Source organism: Pangasianodon hypophthalmus, chromosome 20 (genome assembly GCF_027358585.1).
Source record: "Pangasianodon hypophthalmus isolate fPanHyp1 chromosome 20, fPanHyp1.pri, whole genome shotgun sequence".
Taxonomy (NCBI): Eukaryota; Metazoa; Chordata; class Actinopteri; order Siluriformes; family Pangasiidae; genus Pangasianodon; species Pangasianodon hypophthalmus.
In genome coordinates this window covers 16538904-16555677 of record NC_069729.1, presented here as the reverse complement: position 1 = coordinate 16555677, position 16774 = coordinate 16538904, and the positions used below count along the sequence as shown (strand labels likewise).

Sequence of the window (16774 nt, the reverse complement as noted above, 5' to 3'; positions counted from 1 at the left end):
TATAATTTTAACAATCTTTCTTTTTTCAACTCAAGGTCATTGGCCATAGCAATTTCAGTTCAATAAGGGCTACAACCTGTGTATTCAAAGGTAATTACAACTTTACACTGAATCTCCTGAACCACAGTAGATCTTATGGTTATGTAAAGCTTTGTTTCTGTAGTGGAGTATATATTTTCTTGAAGCTCCTTTGTAATGTCTTGCTTGGGTTTAAACCATTGTGAAAACTTTCAGGGAAATGGATGTACGAGGTGCTGATCTCGTCTCAAGGTTTGATGCAGATAGGATGGTGCACGCTGAACTGCAGATTCAACCAGGAGGTGTGTGTGCTTGCGTTTAAAGCTGAATTACAGTAGGGTCCAAAATGAGTCCACACATTGATCTTTTTATTAAAAAAAAAAATAAAGGGTTCATAAACAAGATTCCATTCTTCTTTAACGTAAGAGAAAAGTTTGGTTCTTATTTATGTAGTGGTCTGAATCAGCTGGTAGTTGTTAATAAAGGCAACAATCAAAACTGTGTTTGGAGATTAAATTGATTGATAATTTAATAATTATTAATTAATCAATCATTAATAATGATCAATACTAATTTAAATTAATTAATTAAATAAATTTAGAATAAATGATCTAAAATTCCTGGAAGTAGAATATCCAAGTAATAACTAAGTATTCTATCTATCTATCTATCTATCTATTTATCTATCTATTTATCTTTTAAATAAACCTGCCATCACTACCCTTCTTTAGAGGACAATAAGGACTTTGTAGGCAATAAAATAAAGTTGTTTATGGGCTGTTAAAGCCACTGCTAAGAGAGGGAGGCAGAAAAGAGAAGGACGAAAGGGAAGAGATATGAAAATAAAAAAAGAAAAGCAGAAAAAATATAAAAAGGGAAGAAAAGAGAAAAAAAGAATTATGTACGCGTGCGTGTGCGCAAAACAGAAGTGAATAATGAAAATACAAAAAATATAAAGAGAGAAAGAAGAACAGCAAAAGGACCAAACTTCTTATGTGTCCTTTTTATTTTAATTTTAATTATTATGTGTACAAATTTTTTACCAAACACATCTGTAGACTTAATATTGAGACTCAAACACAGATATGGTGTCTATAAGAGCTCTTTAAAAACAACTGGAAACAATCGACACCCAGTTGGAAATTCTGATTTATTAAAGCACTTATTTGTCCTTTATATACTTTTATGTTACAATTATTACCAATCTCTGTAGGCCTAACTGATTTACTTTCCAAGTGCCTTTAAAAAATAAGTCATTTTATATGACAGCCTAGGTGTTTGTGGTAAAAACATATGTTTTCTTCTGCAATTTATGCTTGTTTGTGCTTCAAAAAATGCTAAATTAAAGAAAAAAATCTCCAAGTGTTTAAAATGTCTTGAGTGGAAGTGTGTCATCATTGTTCAAATAAAGGAAAAAGAAAAATTGTGTGCATGCAGGATATTCAGATATATTTTTCAAGGTTTCAAGCTTTAACAAAGAACAAACAAGAATAAAATAATAAATAATAAATAAATACATTTTGTAGGTAATTTAAAAAAATGTTTTAAGTATTATTCCAGGATAGTAGTAAAACATTGTTATTTTTTTTTAGATACTTTCGATGGAGCAACAGTTTTTGGATTTAGTTTTTTGGGCACTAGTTTATAATAAATATTTACACATTTTTTCTCTTTAATTTGAATTCTCTGCTGCATTTTTTCTCTTTAATTTGAATTCTCTGCTGCATCTTTTCTCTTTAATTTGAATTCTCTGCTGCATTTTTTCTCTTTAATTTGAATTCTCTGCTGTAGTGTCTCATGTGCATGAGAAACGTGCCCCATTTTATAAAAATGTATTTAACCAGCCCTTACATTATCGTATTCCTCACCATGTTTGTATAGATGCCATTTTGCAGAGTCAAGAGTCATGATAATAGACATGCTCTATGATCACACATTGTTCAACACCTGGAATAACATCAAGGGTTTAAACCTAAGTTTTTTTTTTTTTTCCTCTTGTGTGATGCAGGATGTTTTTTCATTTGTTCTTCTCTAATTTTCTGATTTTAACTACATCACACGGTGATGATTTAATCATTTGAACATAATGTAAGTTTTTTTGTGCCTCAGTCTTTATTCTGATCTCAGAGTCATGTGTATTTCTAAACTCTTTCTTTAGGAGGGAGTTGGAGACACTCCGGACTCGTATGCGTACGATGGTAATCGGGTCAGAAAGTGGAACGTGACAACCACCAACTATGGCAAAGTGAGAACACACACTGCTTCATGGAGTTCTTTGATTCATTACACACTGTTTCTCCATGACTGTGGATGTGTTTTTTTTTTAAGTTTATTTATTTATTTATTTATTATTATTATTATTATTATTATTATTATTATTTTTTTACTAAAGTGCTGTCTAAAATGTTTGTTTTTCCTCCAGTCGTGGGCTGCAGGGGACATCGTTAGCTGCATGATAGACCTCGATGAAGGAACAATTACTTTTTGTCTGTAAGTTATCTAATTCCGCACATTTCACTGTGAGCACGATTATTCCTCAAAAGTCGATTTACATATTATGCAAATTAGTCTGTAGTAAAGTGGGTGGAGCTAGATAGTCCCAAACATTAATATTTCTTATTTAATACATTTAATATGCATTAAATATTTTAAATATGTTACATTTTAATGTTAAGGAATAATAAATAAAGGTCAACGCTGTGGATAAAATGCTGCTTTCTGTTTATTTAAAATAAGAAATAAAAATGTGTGATCAAAAATTATTTTGATTTCAGTTTTGAGGATAATATTGTGATTAATATTGTAGCTATTACTGAATCTCATTACTTACTTCTGATATTTCTGTGGTAAATTAGTATTATATTAGTATTATATAGTTATTAGTATTATATTAGTATTATATATATATATAGTATTAGTATTTAAATTAGTATTATATTATTGATGTTGCTGTCAATCTTTATGCTAGTTTTGAAACTAAATGAAACATTTGAACTCATTTGAACATTTGGGTGGGCGATATGAGCTGACAGAAATACTGTGTTATGATTCACAAAAACATTTTTATGATACACAATATGCATCACTATATATAGGTTTGCTCACAAACTGTCAGAAATAAAAATGTTGCACTAAAAGTGTTATAAGTAATAATAATAATAATAATAATAATGATAATAATGATAATAATGTTTGTATCTTATTAATAAATAATTTATTATGATACATTTATTTTTATTTTAAAGCATTTTTATTCAAAAATATAAAAAAATAGAAAAAAGAGAAAAACTTTAAAAATCTATATTTTTATTGTTTAAAATGTATGTATCAATTTATTTTTATTTTATAATTTTACATATTAAGCTGCTCCCAGTCAGTTTGTAATTATTTTAAATAAATAAATAAATAAATAAATCACAGAAACATATTATGGCATAATTTATCATGATCTCGATATTACATTGCCATATCACCCAGCCCTATTTGAACGTATTGATTATTTGATCAATGTCGTGAGTCTGTATTCATGTTTGTGGCGTTTTATTTCTCAGGAATGGACAGTCCCTTGGTACGGCTTTCAATAATATTAAAATGGGTCCAGGGATTGCCTACTTCCCCGCGATCAGTCTTTCATTCAAAGAGTCTGTGGCCTTTAACTTCGGCAGCCGCCCACTCAGATATCCTTTTTGCTTCTCTCTGTTTGTTGTCAGGTTATTATTTTGTTATATTTGAGGACCTCAGTAGCCAAAAGATTGAAAGTTCAAATCCTATTGAGCTCTTGAGCAAAGCCTTTTACCCTCAACTCTGTGCCTGTATGGGATTTTGCCTGACCTCTGAGCCACTGTGGATGAAATGTAAAGGCTTTTATGTGAGTAACATAAACTGTGTAGCTTTAAGACGAGGTTCTTTAACCTTCTGGTGCTTCACGTATCCTGTGGAAGGCTATCATCCCCTTCAGGACCCTCCAACTGCTGACCTCATCAATGCCAAGAGGCTGCTGGGATACATGAAGAACGTGATGTCCACTGGTATAGACACACAGGTACAACTGATGCTCATGCCATTCTTCACTAACCTCTTACATTCAAGAGCAAAACTTACAAAAAAAAAAAAAAAAAAAAAAAAAAATTTATAGCAAGATACCAATTCAATGCACATGGAAAACGAACAGGAAATGACCTGGGCATGACCTGGGCAGATTTATGTCAAGGGAAAAGATTAGCCAAGATAGGAGAAGATAAATTTATAAGAACAAATGATTAAAAGCAAACAACACATATAAGATAACGCAGGAAGACAGAGAGAAACAGCAAAAGATAGAAACGAGACAACAATACAAAGCGACGGATTACAGTGAGCTAGGAGTGTGATATTGCTGTGTGGAGAAGAGGGTCTTCTGAATTTTAATTTGAATGATTTAATTTGAACAGAGAGGATCTATAAGGTCTTCAGGGGATCTTCAGGCGGTTGCAAAGGCATAAATGGAAGCTGAACTTGACAGTGGCTTGTGTCTTTTAAATCCGTTGTAGCGAACAGAAAATGAGGTTAAATATAATTGAGTACTCTTTTTTTTGTATATAATTTGTATATAAGTTTATTTCGTTTGTGTAGGAGGAGAAGCTCATCGAGAGGGATATTGCATCCTGGCAGCTTCAAGGAGAGCCCACTGTCCTGGTCACGCTCGCACATATCTTCAATTACTTCGCTCCTCTCATGGTTAGTATGTCTCTCAATACATCACATCTTAGGTGGAATTGTACTTTTGTCTTATCGGCTCAGGCAGAGTGTATAACGTGTGTGTATACTGCAGTGTAAAGTGTACCTGGTGGAAGACGTCCTGATGAGCTTCCTGCTGGGTATTCTGGAGGGCGGCGGCTCTGTGGATGAACATCCGCTAATCCAGCAGCTGCTCGAGCTCTTCTGGCTGCTCATGGAGGTGACGAGTGTGTGTTGTGTCTGTACAGGTGGGCTAGGAAGTCTAGGAGTCTCACGTCATTTGAAATGATAAAATACAATAAAAAACAAGTAGATGTAAAATCCATGAAAAACATTTCATAGTCAGTTTCATTCCTGTTTGCTTTTTGAGTTTTCTTTGTGTGTTCATTCCTCTGGCAGGACTTTGAGGTGAATGAGTGCCTGAAGCAGCTGATGATGTCGTTGCTCAGGGCATACCGCTTCTCACCCATTATCCCTGACCTTGGCTTCCAGGTAGGACACAGCAGCCCTTTGAGTTAAAACATTCTGCCCTAGCTGACAGAATCATTGGCAGGAATTGTTAATGGATGCAATACAGTACAGGAAGTGGAATATATCTCTGTCCAAGTTTTGGATTGTTTTTTTTTTTTTTTTTTTTTTGCTGAATACAACCACATTTTCTATCTTTTTGTAGATTAAAAAGTGTGGAGTATGCACAGCTGTAGTTCAAGGTCATGTATTAGTGGCAACTAAAATGGGAAAATGATTAATGTTAATGTTAAAAATGTTTAAAAATGTTAATGTAACTACCGGGATGTTATTTTACTTTATTTTCTTTTGTTTGCTTTTGTTTTGTTTTATTTTCTCTTTTGTTTTGTTGTTTGCTTTGTTTTTTTTTGTTTTGCTTTGTATTTTCTTTGGTTTGCTTTGTTTACCTTTGCTTTGCCATGCTTTGTTTTGCTTTGCCTTGTTTTGTTTTGCTTTGCCTTGCTTTGTGCTTTGCTTTGCCTTGCTTTGTGCTTTGCTTTGCTTTGCTTTGCCATGCTTTGTTTTGCTTTGCCTTGTTTTGTTTTGCTTTGCCTTGCTTTGTGCTTTGCCTTGCTTTGCCTTGTTTTGTTTTGCTTTGCCTTGCCTTGCTTTGCTTTGCTTTGTTTTGCTTTGCTTTGCTTTGCCATGCTTTGTTTTGCTTTGCTTTGCTTTGCTTTGCTTTGCTTTGCTTTGCTTTGTTTTGCTTTGCTTTGCTTTGCCATGCTTTGTTTTGCTTTGCCTTGCTTTGTGCTTTGCCTTGCTTTGCCTTGCTTTGCTTTGCTTTGCTTTGCTTTGCTTTGCCATGCTTTGTTTTGCTTTGCCATGCTTTGTTTTGCTTTGCCTTGCTTTGTTTTGTTTTGGCAGGCAGGTGTGCAGTGTGATGAAGGTGAAGGTGTTTAATTCTTAAAAGTAAATAAGTACCATTATTTAAATCACTCAGATTTGTTGTAATTGAAACTGGGAAATAAGAGTCAGATTAGTCAGTTAATATATAAGCAATAGATTCAATCAATGATCCAATAATCCACCAATAATCCATCAGTAAAAGAATATAGTTATTACATAACTTTTTAAATGTTTTTATCAGAAATACTGTCTGATAATGTGTGAAAAACTTGCTTGGAAATGGACATTAAGTAAAAGTTCACTTACACCAGTCTAGATTGTTTTTTTTTTTTTTGTTTAGGCTTTTTAGATTTTATTTAACAAGTAGAAGGGAAAAATAGTGGTCTAATAAGCCTGCTCATTTTCAAGCCAGTTTAAAGTCAAATGCAGTGAGATTGGGTGGACTTAATTCTGAAATTATTTCATGTGTTTTCTTCTAGATTCACTATCTGCGCTTGACAACCGCCATTTTACGCCATGAAAAGTCTAGAAAGTACCTCCTAAGCAATGTATTATATCCTTTCCGGACCAAAAACTGTAGTATAATTTGTAAAAGTCAGCTGATAATGCAGATAGAGCTCTGGAGCAAATCGGAGCAAATGTAATATGTATAGATGAAGGATTCATTTCGGCTTACACTTCCTGAAACAATAGATGTTGAAAACTAAACTAAGCTTCACTGAAGATAAAAAAAAAGTATCTGATAGAGGCTTGAAATACATTTAATGTAAGGAAGAAAACACTTGGGGATGTGCTGTTATAGGAAAATAATCAATGACTGGATGGTGTGATGCATCCTGATAAAAAGCTACTGAGTTACTGTTATTACCATAGTTGATTATTTCCCAATAATAGGACATCCTGAAGTGTTTTTATTCCTCATATACTGTACCACAGCAGTTTGCCAACAATTAGATTTATATTAATATTAAGAATGTCATATAGTACTTTATGTCCATTTATAGTTACACTTATATGGCCAAAAAATCTGTGAATTAATTGTTACTATAGAAACGATAATGTAGTAGATTAAGCACATTAATATATACATTCTGCAGTTATAGAAAATTAATCATCATCTTCTTCGCAATCAGAATTCAACAGAGCTGTGGTATAGTACGAGGTAACGCCCAGTTCAGAGTTACACTGTTGTTGTAGATAATAAAACTTAAACATAACTTAAATTGTAAGTTGATTTATTACAGAAATTGTAGACAATTTAATCCAAGCATAATATGAGCAGGAAGTGCTTCCTTTTCAGGAAGATGTTCCTGTTTCATTTAACATATACTGTTGAAAGCTCCTTGACATAGTTACATTCGACGTGCTGCGCTCTGTGGTGTTTTTCTACATCAAGACTCCTCTGAGGGTGAAGGAGGCCGGTTTGGAGGAGCTCATCCCCACCACATGGTGGCCAACACACTTCGACAAAGAGGTGAGGACTCACAGGTGGAGCTGTTCACCCTTTCTTTGGGAATTTGGGTTGGTCATGTAATACGTTTCATTTTTTTCGTTTATTTAAGAGAGATGCTTTTATCGGAAGTCATGTGCAGTGAGGTAGAGTCATGATCCAAGCACAGAGCTGACCAGATGAAGGTTAAGGGACTTGCTTAAGGGGAAAGTTCTGGGATTTGAACTCACAACCTTCTAGTGAATAGCTTAAAGCAACAGTTTGGTCAAAAATTTACAAAGTTTTTCCACTTACATCAAATGTAATCAATCCACCAGTACAACTGTGCTTCTTAAGGGTGTTTTCACATGGTTTCTTTTTATCTATCTATCTATCTATCTATCTATCTATTTATTTATTTATTGGGCCAAGGCACTTACCAGTCCTAGCTATTATTGGCTAACTAACTAGCCTAGCTTACTAGCTACATTAGTTTTAATATTATCAGTAATAAAGATGAAATAAAGTTTTTTTTGACTGAATGCAGCCACAGCTAAAGTCTGACATCACATCACATACTGCTAAATGGCCCAAAAATAGCCTTGCGACATTGGACATTTTGGCAGTGAAATATTTTTGATTCAACGTCTCTCATTAACGAACTAACAAGACCAATTTTTCGACCTGCAATTGGCCTTCATGTTTGTTTGTCTTGCTTGCTCTTTGCTCCACTTACGACCTGATTGTTTGATTGTTGAGGTCACTCCACTCTTTTCTGAAAAACTCTTACCTTAAAAGGAATAATTTGGAAGCTCTCTGCTGGGACAAACAACAATAACAAAAAAGCCAGACAGTAACACTTTTAGAAATGTCTGCATTCTGCCTTCCTTGTGACTGCTTCTTGTATGATTACATGAAAAGCGTGTCTGGTGTGGGGAAAAAAAAAAAAAATAGTGTGAAACCAACCAAAGTTTTCACTGGAGTTTTGCAGTGTAGGTAGCACGTGCTGAAAGGATGCAGTGAGACGTACTGTTATTTCTAAACATGAACAAAACTTGACCATGCAACTGAACAATAGAATGTTATGGCGGCCATCTTTGACAATCCAATTTGGTGTCTTTCTGTGCAAGATGACATACACGGTCCTACAAAGTTTGCCTGGAAGTTTGTGGATGTCAATATAATCCCAATTTTGTACTCTGTGGAACTAAAAACAAAGTTCGCCAAATTTGTAATATATGGGCTGCCTTTGCTGTTTTACCATATTTAAAATAAAATTCCACAGCCTAGGGTCGGCACCTTAAACAAGTTTATGAAGGTTTGGGAATGTATATCATGGAACAGATTTTAAGATGGAAGTATATTACTGGTTAGCTCTTCATAGCTCCAGTGCAAAACTAAAGAAGCAAATGTCAGCCACCAGTCGTCTTTTGGGGTAAGTGGATAATGTGTAAATGAGAATTTTTTTTTTCAAACCATTAGGCAGCTCTCAGACAAGGGTAGGAGCTTGGGGTTCTGCTGAAAGCTGTCTCATGTTGCCTTAAAGTCCTTGTTTTAAAACCTGCTGTAAAATAAGCTTTCTCATCATTAGACATGTAGAATTGTTGAGTGATGTATATATATGATGAGATATTATTGATAATATTGTAATATTCGGTCTGTATGTAGGGTAAGGACGAGAAGGACCCGAGACATGAGAGCGCAGAGGAGAGACTCAGGCGGCGAGCGTATGAACGTGGCTGTCAGAGACTTAAAAAGAGGATCGAAGGTATTAAACACACTTAGACCAAACATAAGATGTAACATTCCTGTTACCTTTTATCCATTTTAAGCCTTTTTTATGATTTTCTTTTTTAGTTTGGGATTTTTGCACATATTGTAAATGAAAATATATGAGAGGGCTATTATTATTATTAGTATTATTATTAGTATTAGTATTATTATTATTATATTATTCATTTAAGTTTTTTCTTATCAATATTATTAATTATCATTATTTTTGTTTGTTATTTTCAGTGCCAGCTTAAATCACTATTTAAGAATGTCACCCTTTCTGTGCGCGCGTGTGCGTGTGTGTGTGTGTGTGTGTGTGTGTGTGTGTGTGTGTGTGTGCGCAGTGGTGGAGGAGCTGCAGGTTCAGATCCTGAGGCTGATGCTAAATAACAAGGACAAAGGGACGGTATGTGAACCGAGCGGCCGTGTTTATTACACTTAACTGACGTCAGCAGACACAGCTGCGATTTTTATGGAGCGTCATCTGTGACCTTGTTTAATTATCCCAGACCTCGTTTAATCACTTCTGGCCTTTGTTTAATGATCTCACTCCTTGCTGACGTTATGAAATCAAAGTGTTTTTAACATGTTGACGCATGACACATTTATGTCCATTATTTATTTATTTTTATTTTTTAAATTAATTTATTTTTTTGCTGTCTTTAATTATATTCACATGTCTCCACCACAGGGCGAAGCCTCTCGATACATTTTCCTCAACAAATTCCGCAAGTTCCTGCAGGAGAACGCAAGCAACCGAGGGGTAAGAAAAGCTGAGAAAATCCCTGGAGCAGTAACTGTACAACCCAGTAGCACTGTTTTCACTAAATATCATATCAGATATTATATTATACTGATATATGTGTTGGGCAAACTGCTAGAACATTTTAAAATTGATGCGATCCTCTCTGAAATTTTTTTTTTTTGTTTGTTTTGGAAAGACAACCATCTTTCAAAAATCTAAAACTGTTAGGCTTAACATTGACCATGTAATTATTTCAGACTTTCAAATCCCATTGTACTGTCATGAAGGATTACAAAATTAATTAAATTGCAAGTATCGCTACCAGGATTTAGCAATCACAAAAAATGCTTTATGACATTTTCATATAAATTACATCGTTAAATACTATGGCACATGTAATTTGCAAAGAAACAGGGATTTGTAAGGTGGACGCTCCACATAAACAGATTAAAAATGTGTGTAATTGTTGATATGGTGAAGTTTTAAATTTAAGAGAGAAATAATAGAAGCTGGTGAGGGAGTTGTTTATAGCTGCTATATTGCAATTGATAACAGGAACTAAATATTCTGTGGACGCTACACAACATTAAATGAGACTATTAACGAATATTCATCATTCATGAGTTAAAAAATTGAAAATTGCTGTAGTAAAGGAGGAATAAAACACTTTGAGTGAAAGTAGATTATTCTATTATAAAAGCACACTCCTGTTTTAGTGATTACTTAGTTATCACAGTCTTACCATTTTTTTCTTTTGGAAAATAATGAGCAATTGTGATGTTCGTGACATCATCGTTTGTATTGGTTGTATGGGACTTTACTTGATCCCAGTGTTTTTATCAGTGAGTAAACCAGCTGTTGAAAAGTTCAGTCAGCTCCAGTTTAACTCTAACGGAGGCATTTGTTGTGTTTCAAAAGTCCTCCGACTCGGAACTGCAAAGTGGGTTTCGATGAGACAAATCGGTTGCAAACAATTTTTTTTACCCTGACATTTCTGTTATTATTTCCATCTCTGTGAAGAGCTTCTGTCCTGAGAAAACATTTCATGGCATTTTGTGTGACACCACAGAAAACCTGTTAGTCTCTCTAAAATGCTGGGGGAGAAAAAAAGGCTCCCAAGTGTGATTTTGTCTCTTCTTAGATTATGTCCAGCTCAGTGTTGTGGTGAAATTGAACATCGTTCCATTTGTACACTGCAGATGACTCAACAAATGATCTGTATAGTGTGTTCGGGGGTAATATAAAAATTCCTGGGGTTGAGGGTGAGTTTGTTCAGACATTATTTATCAAAGCTTGTACACTAGCTGACAGTGTCTGTGGTCTTCCTGCTATATTACTGTCACGCTGTCCTATTACACCACATACACTGTGCCTTGCAGAGGTATTAACCCTCTTGACACTTCCAAATTTTGTAGTGCTACTACTCGAAATGTCATGATCAACACAAAATAGCCTATAATATTGAAGTGGGGGTTTGCACAATTATTTACAAATAAATAAACTTGAAAGTTGATTGCGTAAGCATTCACCCCGTTACTGTGAAATTGCTAATTTATTTCTGGTACGACCAGATTCCATCAGAAGTCATAGAGGAGGTATCAAAACATGTCTGAGATGTAACCATAAGGCCAAAGGTAATGCTCAGTGTGATGCTACCACCACCATGCAACAATCACTACAGGGATGGTGTTCACAGGGTGATGAGCAGGGTTGGGTTTCTGCCAAATATAGTGCTTCGTGCCAAGCATCGTCAAACCAGATGTGTGCTGAGTCTTCCCCGTGTCTTTTGGCAAACTGAAAATGGGATTTCATACGGCCCACTCTTCCTTACAGCTCAGGTTTGAGATGTGTCTGGGCTATAGTTGTCCTGTGAACAGGTTCTTCCATCTGAACTGTGGATCTCTTCAGCTCTTTTAGAGCTATCCTTGGCTTTTTGGTTGCTTCTCTGGCTAATTCCCTTCTAACACCCGATCACAGACTTTTGGTGGACAGCCTCCTCTAGCCAGAGCCATGGTTGCAGTTCTTTCCATTTTTTAAAATAATGAATATAATGGTTCCAAAATACAATTGATACTTTTCCAGAACTTGCTGCTGTTTGTTTAGGTATGTTCTCTAACAAACTCTGGGGTGTTCCTGGAACAGGAATTTATATTGAGATTTACATTTATATTTACATTTATATTGAGATCATGTGACACACAGGTCACACACAGGTCAACTCTTAATTTAAACTAATTATGTCACCTTTGATGGAATGTGATTGGACCAGAATTATGTTAATGGTTTAATTTTTTTAATTAATTAAATTTAAATCAAAATTAATTTGTAAATAAATTTTAAGATTTATTAAATGATTTATTTTCAGTATTATGGGATTTTGTATACATTTATGACGTATAATCCCAATTAAGTCCATTTCAGGTTGTAACACTACAAAATGTGGGAAAGTTCAAGGGGGAGGGAGTGAATACTTACGTAAGGCACTGTTTTTAGAAATTTAGAAACAACCTATTTCTATGGTCTATAAACATTTGAACACTTGATGCTTGAATATTCCACCTCTAAGACAATCTGTCCAGCTATGACTTATGGTGAATATTCAAGATGTTTTCAGTCGCTATCACTTTTTTGCAGTGCTGATCGTGTTTTGATGTCTAAAATGCTCCCACTGCTGATTCAAGATGTTTTTTTGATGAGTATAAAGCTGAAGTGTCTCATTCCTGCGTCACTTTCTTTTACACCACATCTGCTCTACGTAGGCTAACAGCAGCGTTGGACTTGCTGACTAGCGTGTGATTCACTCGTGTACGAGGCTTCTAAAATAAGATTTCACTGTAGATTCTAAAATTTCCACAGTTTGTGAGCCATAATATTTTTTAATATTGTTTAATCCTAAACTAGTTAATCTCAGTAGTTTTAGCTGAAAGTGAAAAAAGCATTACTACTCAGATTAACCCCTCATGGAGTTATGGGTCATGTTCAGTGATGTGGTGTGTATAGTTGCTGTAAATGTATCTTTTTTTTTTTATCTCTGATTAGAACCCAACAGTTTTGTGCCCTCCTGAGTACATGGTGTGCTTCATGCATCGACTCATAACAGCAATCAGGAGCTACTGGGACGAAGGGAAACGCAAGAGGCCAGGAGCCATTAGCAGTGAAGGTGAACACACCCATCCTCCTTCTGTGTGTGTTAAAGTCTCAGTTATGGTCTGGCATCACTTCTATAGTTCAGCCATAATGGTTGGGTTGGAAGCCAAATTCAGTTATGCTGCTGTTTAGCACTGTAAAACACAGGAGAGCGGAAAGCGGAGATGTCGAGAGGAAGCTTCTATTCATTCGGTCAATACTACTTGACGCCTATTGAGGCTATATCTACTCACCTTATGTCCTACTTTCCTGCCTTACTTATTTACTTACTTACTCACTTTGATACTCCTTTTCCACTGAGACAATGATGGTGAGCCTTAAGAAACTCAGCAAACTTGATTAAGAAGTTTCTTAGGTTTCCTTAAGTTTAACATCCAAACCATTACCCAGTCAGACGTAAGAATTACCTAATGGATGCCATAACTTTAACAGCAACCATGGATAAGGTGTAGTTTATGCTTTTCAGAACATATTATACCATCCAAAGTCACACCTTTTAACATAAACAGACATGACAAAAACATGAAACAGAAAATAAAACACTTGGTGCTCTTATAGGAAAATAATCAACAACAGGCTGGTGTGGTGTGGCCTGATGTTAAATACTTTATTTTACTAGCAAAGTTGATTATTTTCCAGTAACAGCATGTGTTTTATTATTGTAATACCACAGCAGTTTGCCAACAAGTACAATTTTTATTTATTAATGTATGCCACATGATAGGTTTTGACACATCTGCGCAAAACATCCGCAAAACAAGTCAGTTCCTGTCACTTATCTTCTAACATCTTACCTCACCAACTGTTTTTTCATTATTCTGAAGTTACTAAGACAAAAAACATGAAGCTTGTCTTGTTGCCAAGAAACCAGAGAGCCTTCAGTCCTGAAGACTTTTATGTGTCTGAAAACTTAAAGTGCCACCAGTAACTCTGACTTTTATAAAGAGCTGACACTGGAGACTCATTCCACAAATGCCAAATAAACATCTCCTCTCTGAAAACCTCAATAATTATCAATAATTACACATTAATAAAAAATTTATTATATGGATTGTCTATCATTCAAGTCCCTATGATTGAATTGTTGCTATAGAAACAGTAATGTTTCAGAAACTGCTGATCAGAGAAGAATGGCTAGACTGGTAACTTAAATAACTTAAATAACTGAAATAACTAATAAGCATGGTTGTAATGAGTGGTTAGTTGATTTACCGTAGACTTGCTGTCAGCTCCAACACATCTGACCGTTCTCTTCTGATCTCTCTCGTCAACAAGGTGTATCCACTTGGAGAACTGTCACTCACTGGATGTTTTTTGCACCATTATATGTAAACTCTAGAGACTGCTGTGCGTGAAAATCTCAGGAGATCAGCTGTTTCCGAAACACTTAAAGAGCCCTTCTGGCACCAGCAACCAAAGCCCCTGAGATCACACTGAGATTTTTCCCAATTCTGATATTTGATCTGAACATTAACTGAAGCGCTTGCCCTGCATGTGCATGATTTTATGCATTGCGTTGCCGCCACATGATTGGCTGATTGGATATGTCACATTGTAATGGTGAAGAAATGATCCAGATCACCAGCTTTTTTTTTTTTTTTTTTGTCGGTGTAGGAATCAACATCAATGTCATGTCGGTGGAAAAGAGCAGAAATAATATAAATGGAAAATACTGTAAATAGAGAAACTATATAAAGAAAATGGTAGAGATATTGAACGGCTCCGGGAGATTGCAGTTCACAGTGTAATATGTGATGTATTGCACTGTATAAATGTTTAATCTTCTACACTATAAAAGTCCACATTTAGTCCCGAAGTTTACTTAAAGTGTTGTTTATCAGTTTTATGCTTCCTGCTGCTTTGAGTAAGGTTTCTTCTCCTTTATTTTGCTCATGATAGACGCCTACGTCCCCCCGCAGCTTTTCTACAACGGGAAGGTGGACTACTTTGACCTGCAGCGCCTCGGAGGGCTGCTCTCTCATCTCAAGAAAACGCTGAAAGGTTTGGAACATAAACTTGATTTCTTACTGTCACGCTGCATCATTGTGGCTGTGCTGTATCTTTCAGAAGAGGCAAGAAAAATACAGTAGGGAATTGTCTCTATCTTTAGCAACTGATCTTTATTGGTTGATGAACCACTAGGGGGAGATGAAGGTTAATTTGTCCAGTCATCAGTGACGTACAAGTCACTGAATGGCTTTCAAATCTATAAAATTGACCTTTTCAGAGGAATATGATGTATCTAGTTGCATTTTTGCTTTGTCTCAAGGATGTACTTTCCTTGCAGTATGCATCTGTCTTAAGCATTAAGTATTAAATCTCTGTTCACAGTTCATCATTAATCCTAATATCATAACATGTATATAACAATATGTTTATAGAAATATGGTATCGTTGAGAAACTGTTAACATGTTTTGTCCCCTAAGCAGAATTCCCAGTTTATAAGGATATGATAGAAATAAATAGGATTTAGGATCCTACGGATTAAATTTTTTTTTTTTTGGTCATTGAAAAATGTGCAGTAATAAATTAGGCTGTTCCTTTTTTGCACAATGTCAGCTTATTGCTTATTGAAAACTTGAGCATGTTAAACATAATAAGATAAAATAGGAAAAAGTCACAGCCCAAGTTAATACAATTATCACAGAAACACATACCCACCCCCCCCACCCCCCCACGCCAAAAAAAAACCCTCACACAGTAACACATACCTGCCTCCCCACGCCAAAAACACACCACAAGCATTAAATGATTTCTACAGAATGCAGAAAGGTAAATACAAGTTACAGTGCAACACCACCCTCCACATTTTAAGTAAATATACTCCAAACACTAAAGAATTTGTCAACAGACTTTTGCGTTGTAAATTAAATTCTCCCCAGGTTTAAAAAATTCATTGTAGCACAGATCCACTGATCTGGGGTGTAGATTTTTTTTTCAATGCAGAAGGATTAAATGCCTTAAAACATAGGTTTGGTTAAGACTGTCTGCCATTACACTAAAGAGGCTGATTGCGATCGAATGATACATTTGTCATGCTTCAGATATGGATACTCATCATGACTCTAAAACAGGACATGACCAAAATGAATGGAACATTCACTTAAACATATGCAGGCAATGAACAACCTGAAATTGCAGCAGGCCATTCCTAATGCAGATGGATGAGGAATGAATGTAAATCAGCCCACGGTTAATCACCAAACTCAATTCCTAGGTCACTCGCCCAAATTTCCTTTATTATGGAGAGGGAAACTTAGTCAGTCTACATAATAACTGTGTGTAATTTGGAAATATTTCCATATATATCATGGTTTAATGGCAAACCTGAAATTGAGAAGATTGTTGTTTTTGTCTATACTGTAGACCAGTGTTGAAATGGGTGCTTTTCCTTCAGCAGTTTCGCTCTGCTTTTTTAGATCATCAATAACACATAGTGAAACACTCTCAGGCACACATTATGTTCGTTTTCTTGTGAAACTTTTGAAGCGCTTTTTGTTCCTTCTCCATCGATCCTCTTGCCACTTCTAGCAAAGCGATGTGGATCACAAAGCTGCCGATTAATTAGCAAATGGAGAGCGAGTGCATCACG

At 35.4% G+C, this 16774-nt stretch overlaps 1 protein-coding gene across 1 annotated transcript in view; it reads left to right on the top strand.

The window, feature by feature from the left end:
• The window catches only part of LOC113538129 (E3 ubiquitin-protein ligase RNF123), a 136480-nt gene that overhangs the window by 8179 nt on the left and 111527 nt on the right, over positions 1–16774 (top strand). Inside the window, exons 6-21 of the mRNA XM_053227327.1 lie at positions 36–90; positions 235–320; positions 2177–2263; positions 2441–2508; positions 3570–3695; positions 3946–4060; positions 4630–4734; positions 4829–4954; positions 5134–5226; positions 6567–6642; positions 7446–7561; positions 9185–9284; positions 9634–9695; positions 9981–10052; positions 13074–13194; positions 15081–15182. Coding sequence (XP_053083302.1) covers positions 36–90; positions 235–320; positions 2177–2263; positions 2441–2508; positions 3570–3695; positions 3946–4060; positions 4630–4734; positions 4829–4954; positions 5134–5226; positions 6567–6642; positions 7446–7561; positions 9185–9284; positions 9634–9695; positions 9981–10052; positions 13074–13194; positions 15081–15182 — 1510 coding nt within the window. The remainder of the gene's footprint in view (positions 1–35; positions 91–234; positions 321–2176; positions 2264–2440; positions 2509–3569; positions 3696–3945; positions 4061–4629; positions 4735–4828; positions 4955–5133; positions 5227–6566; positions 6643–7445; positions 7562–9184; positions 9285–9633; positions 9696–9980; positions 10053–13073; positions 13195–15080; positions 15183–16774) is intronic.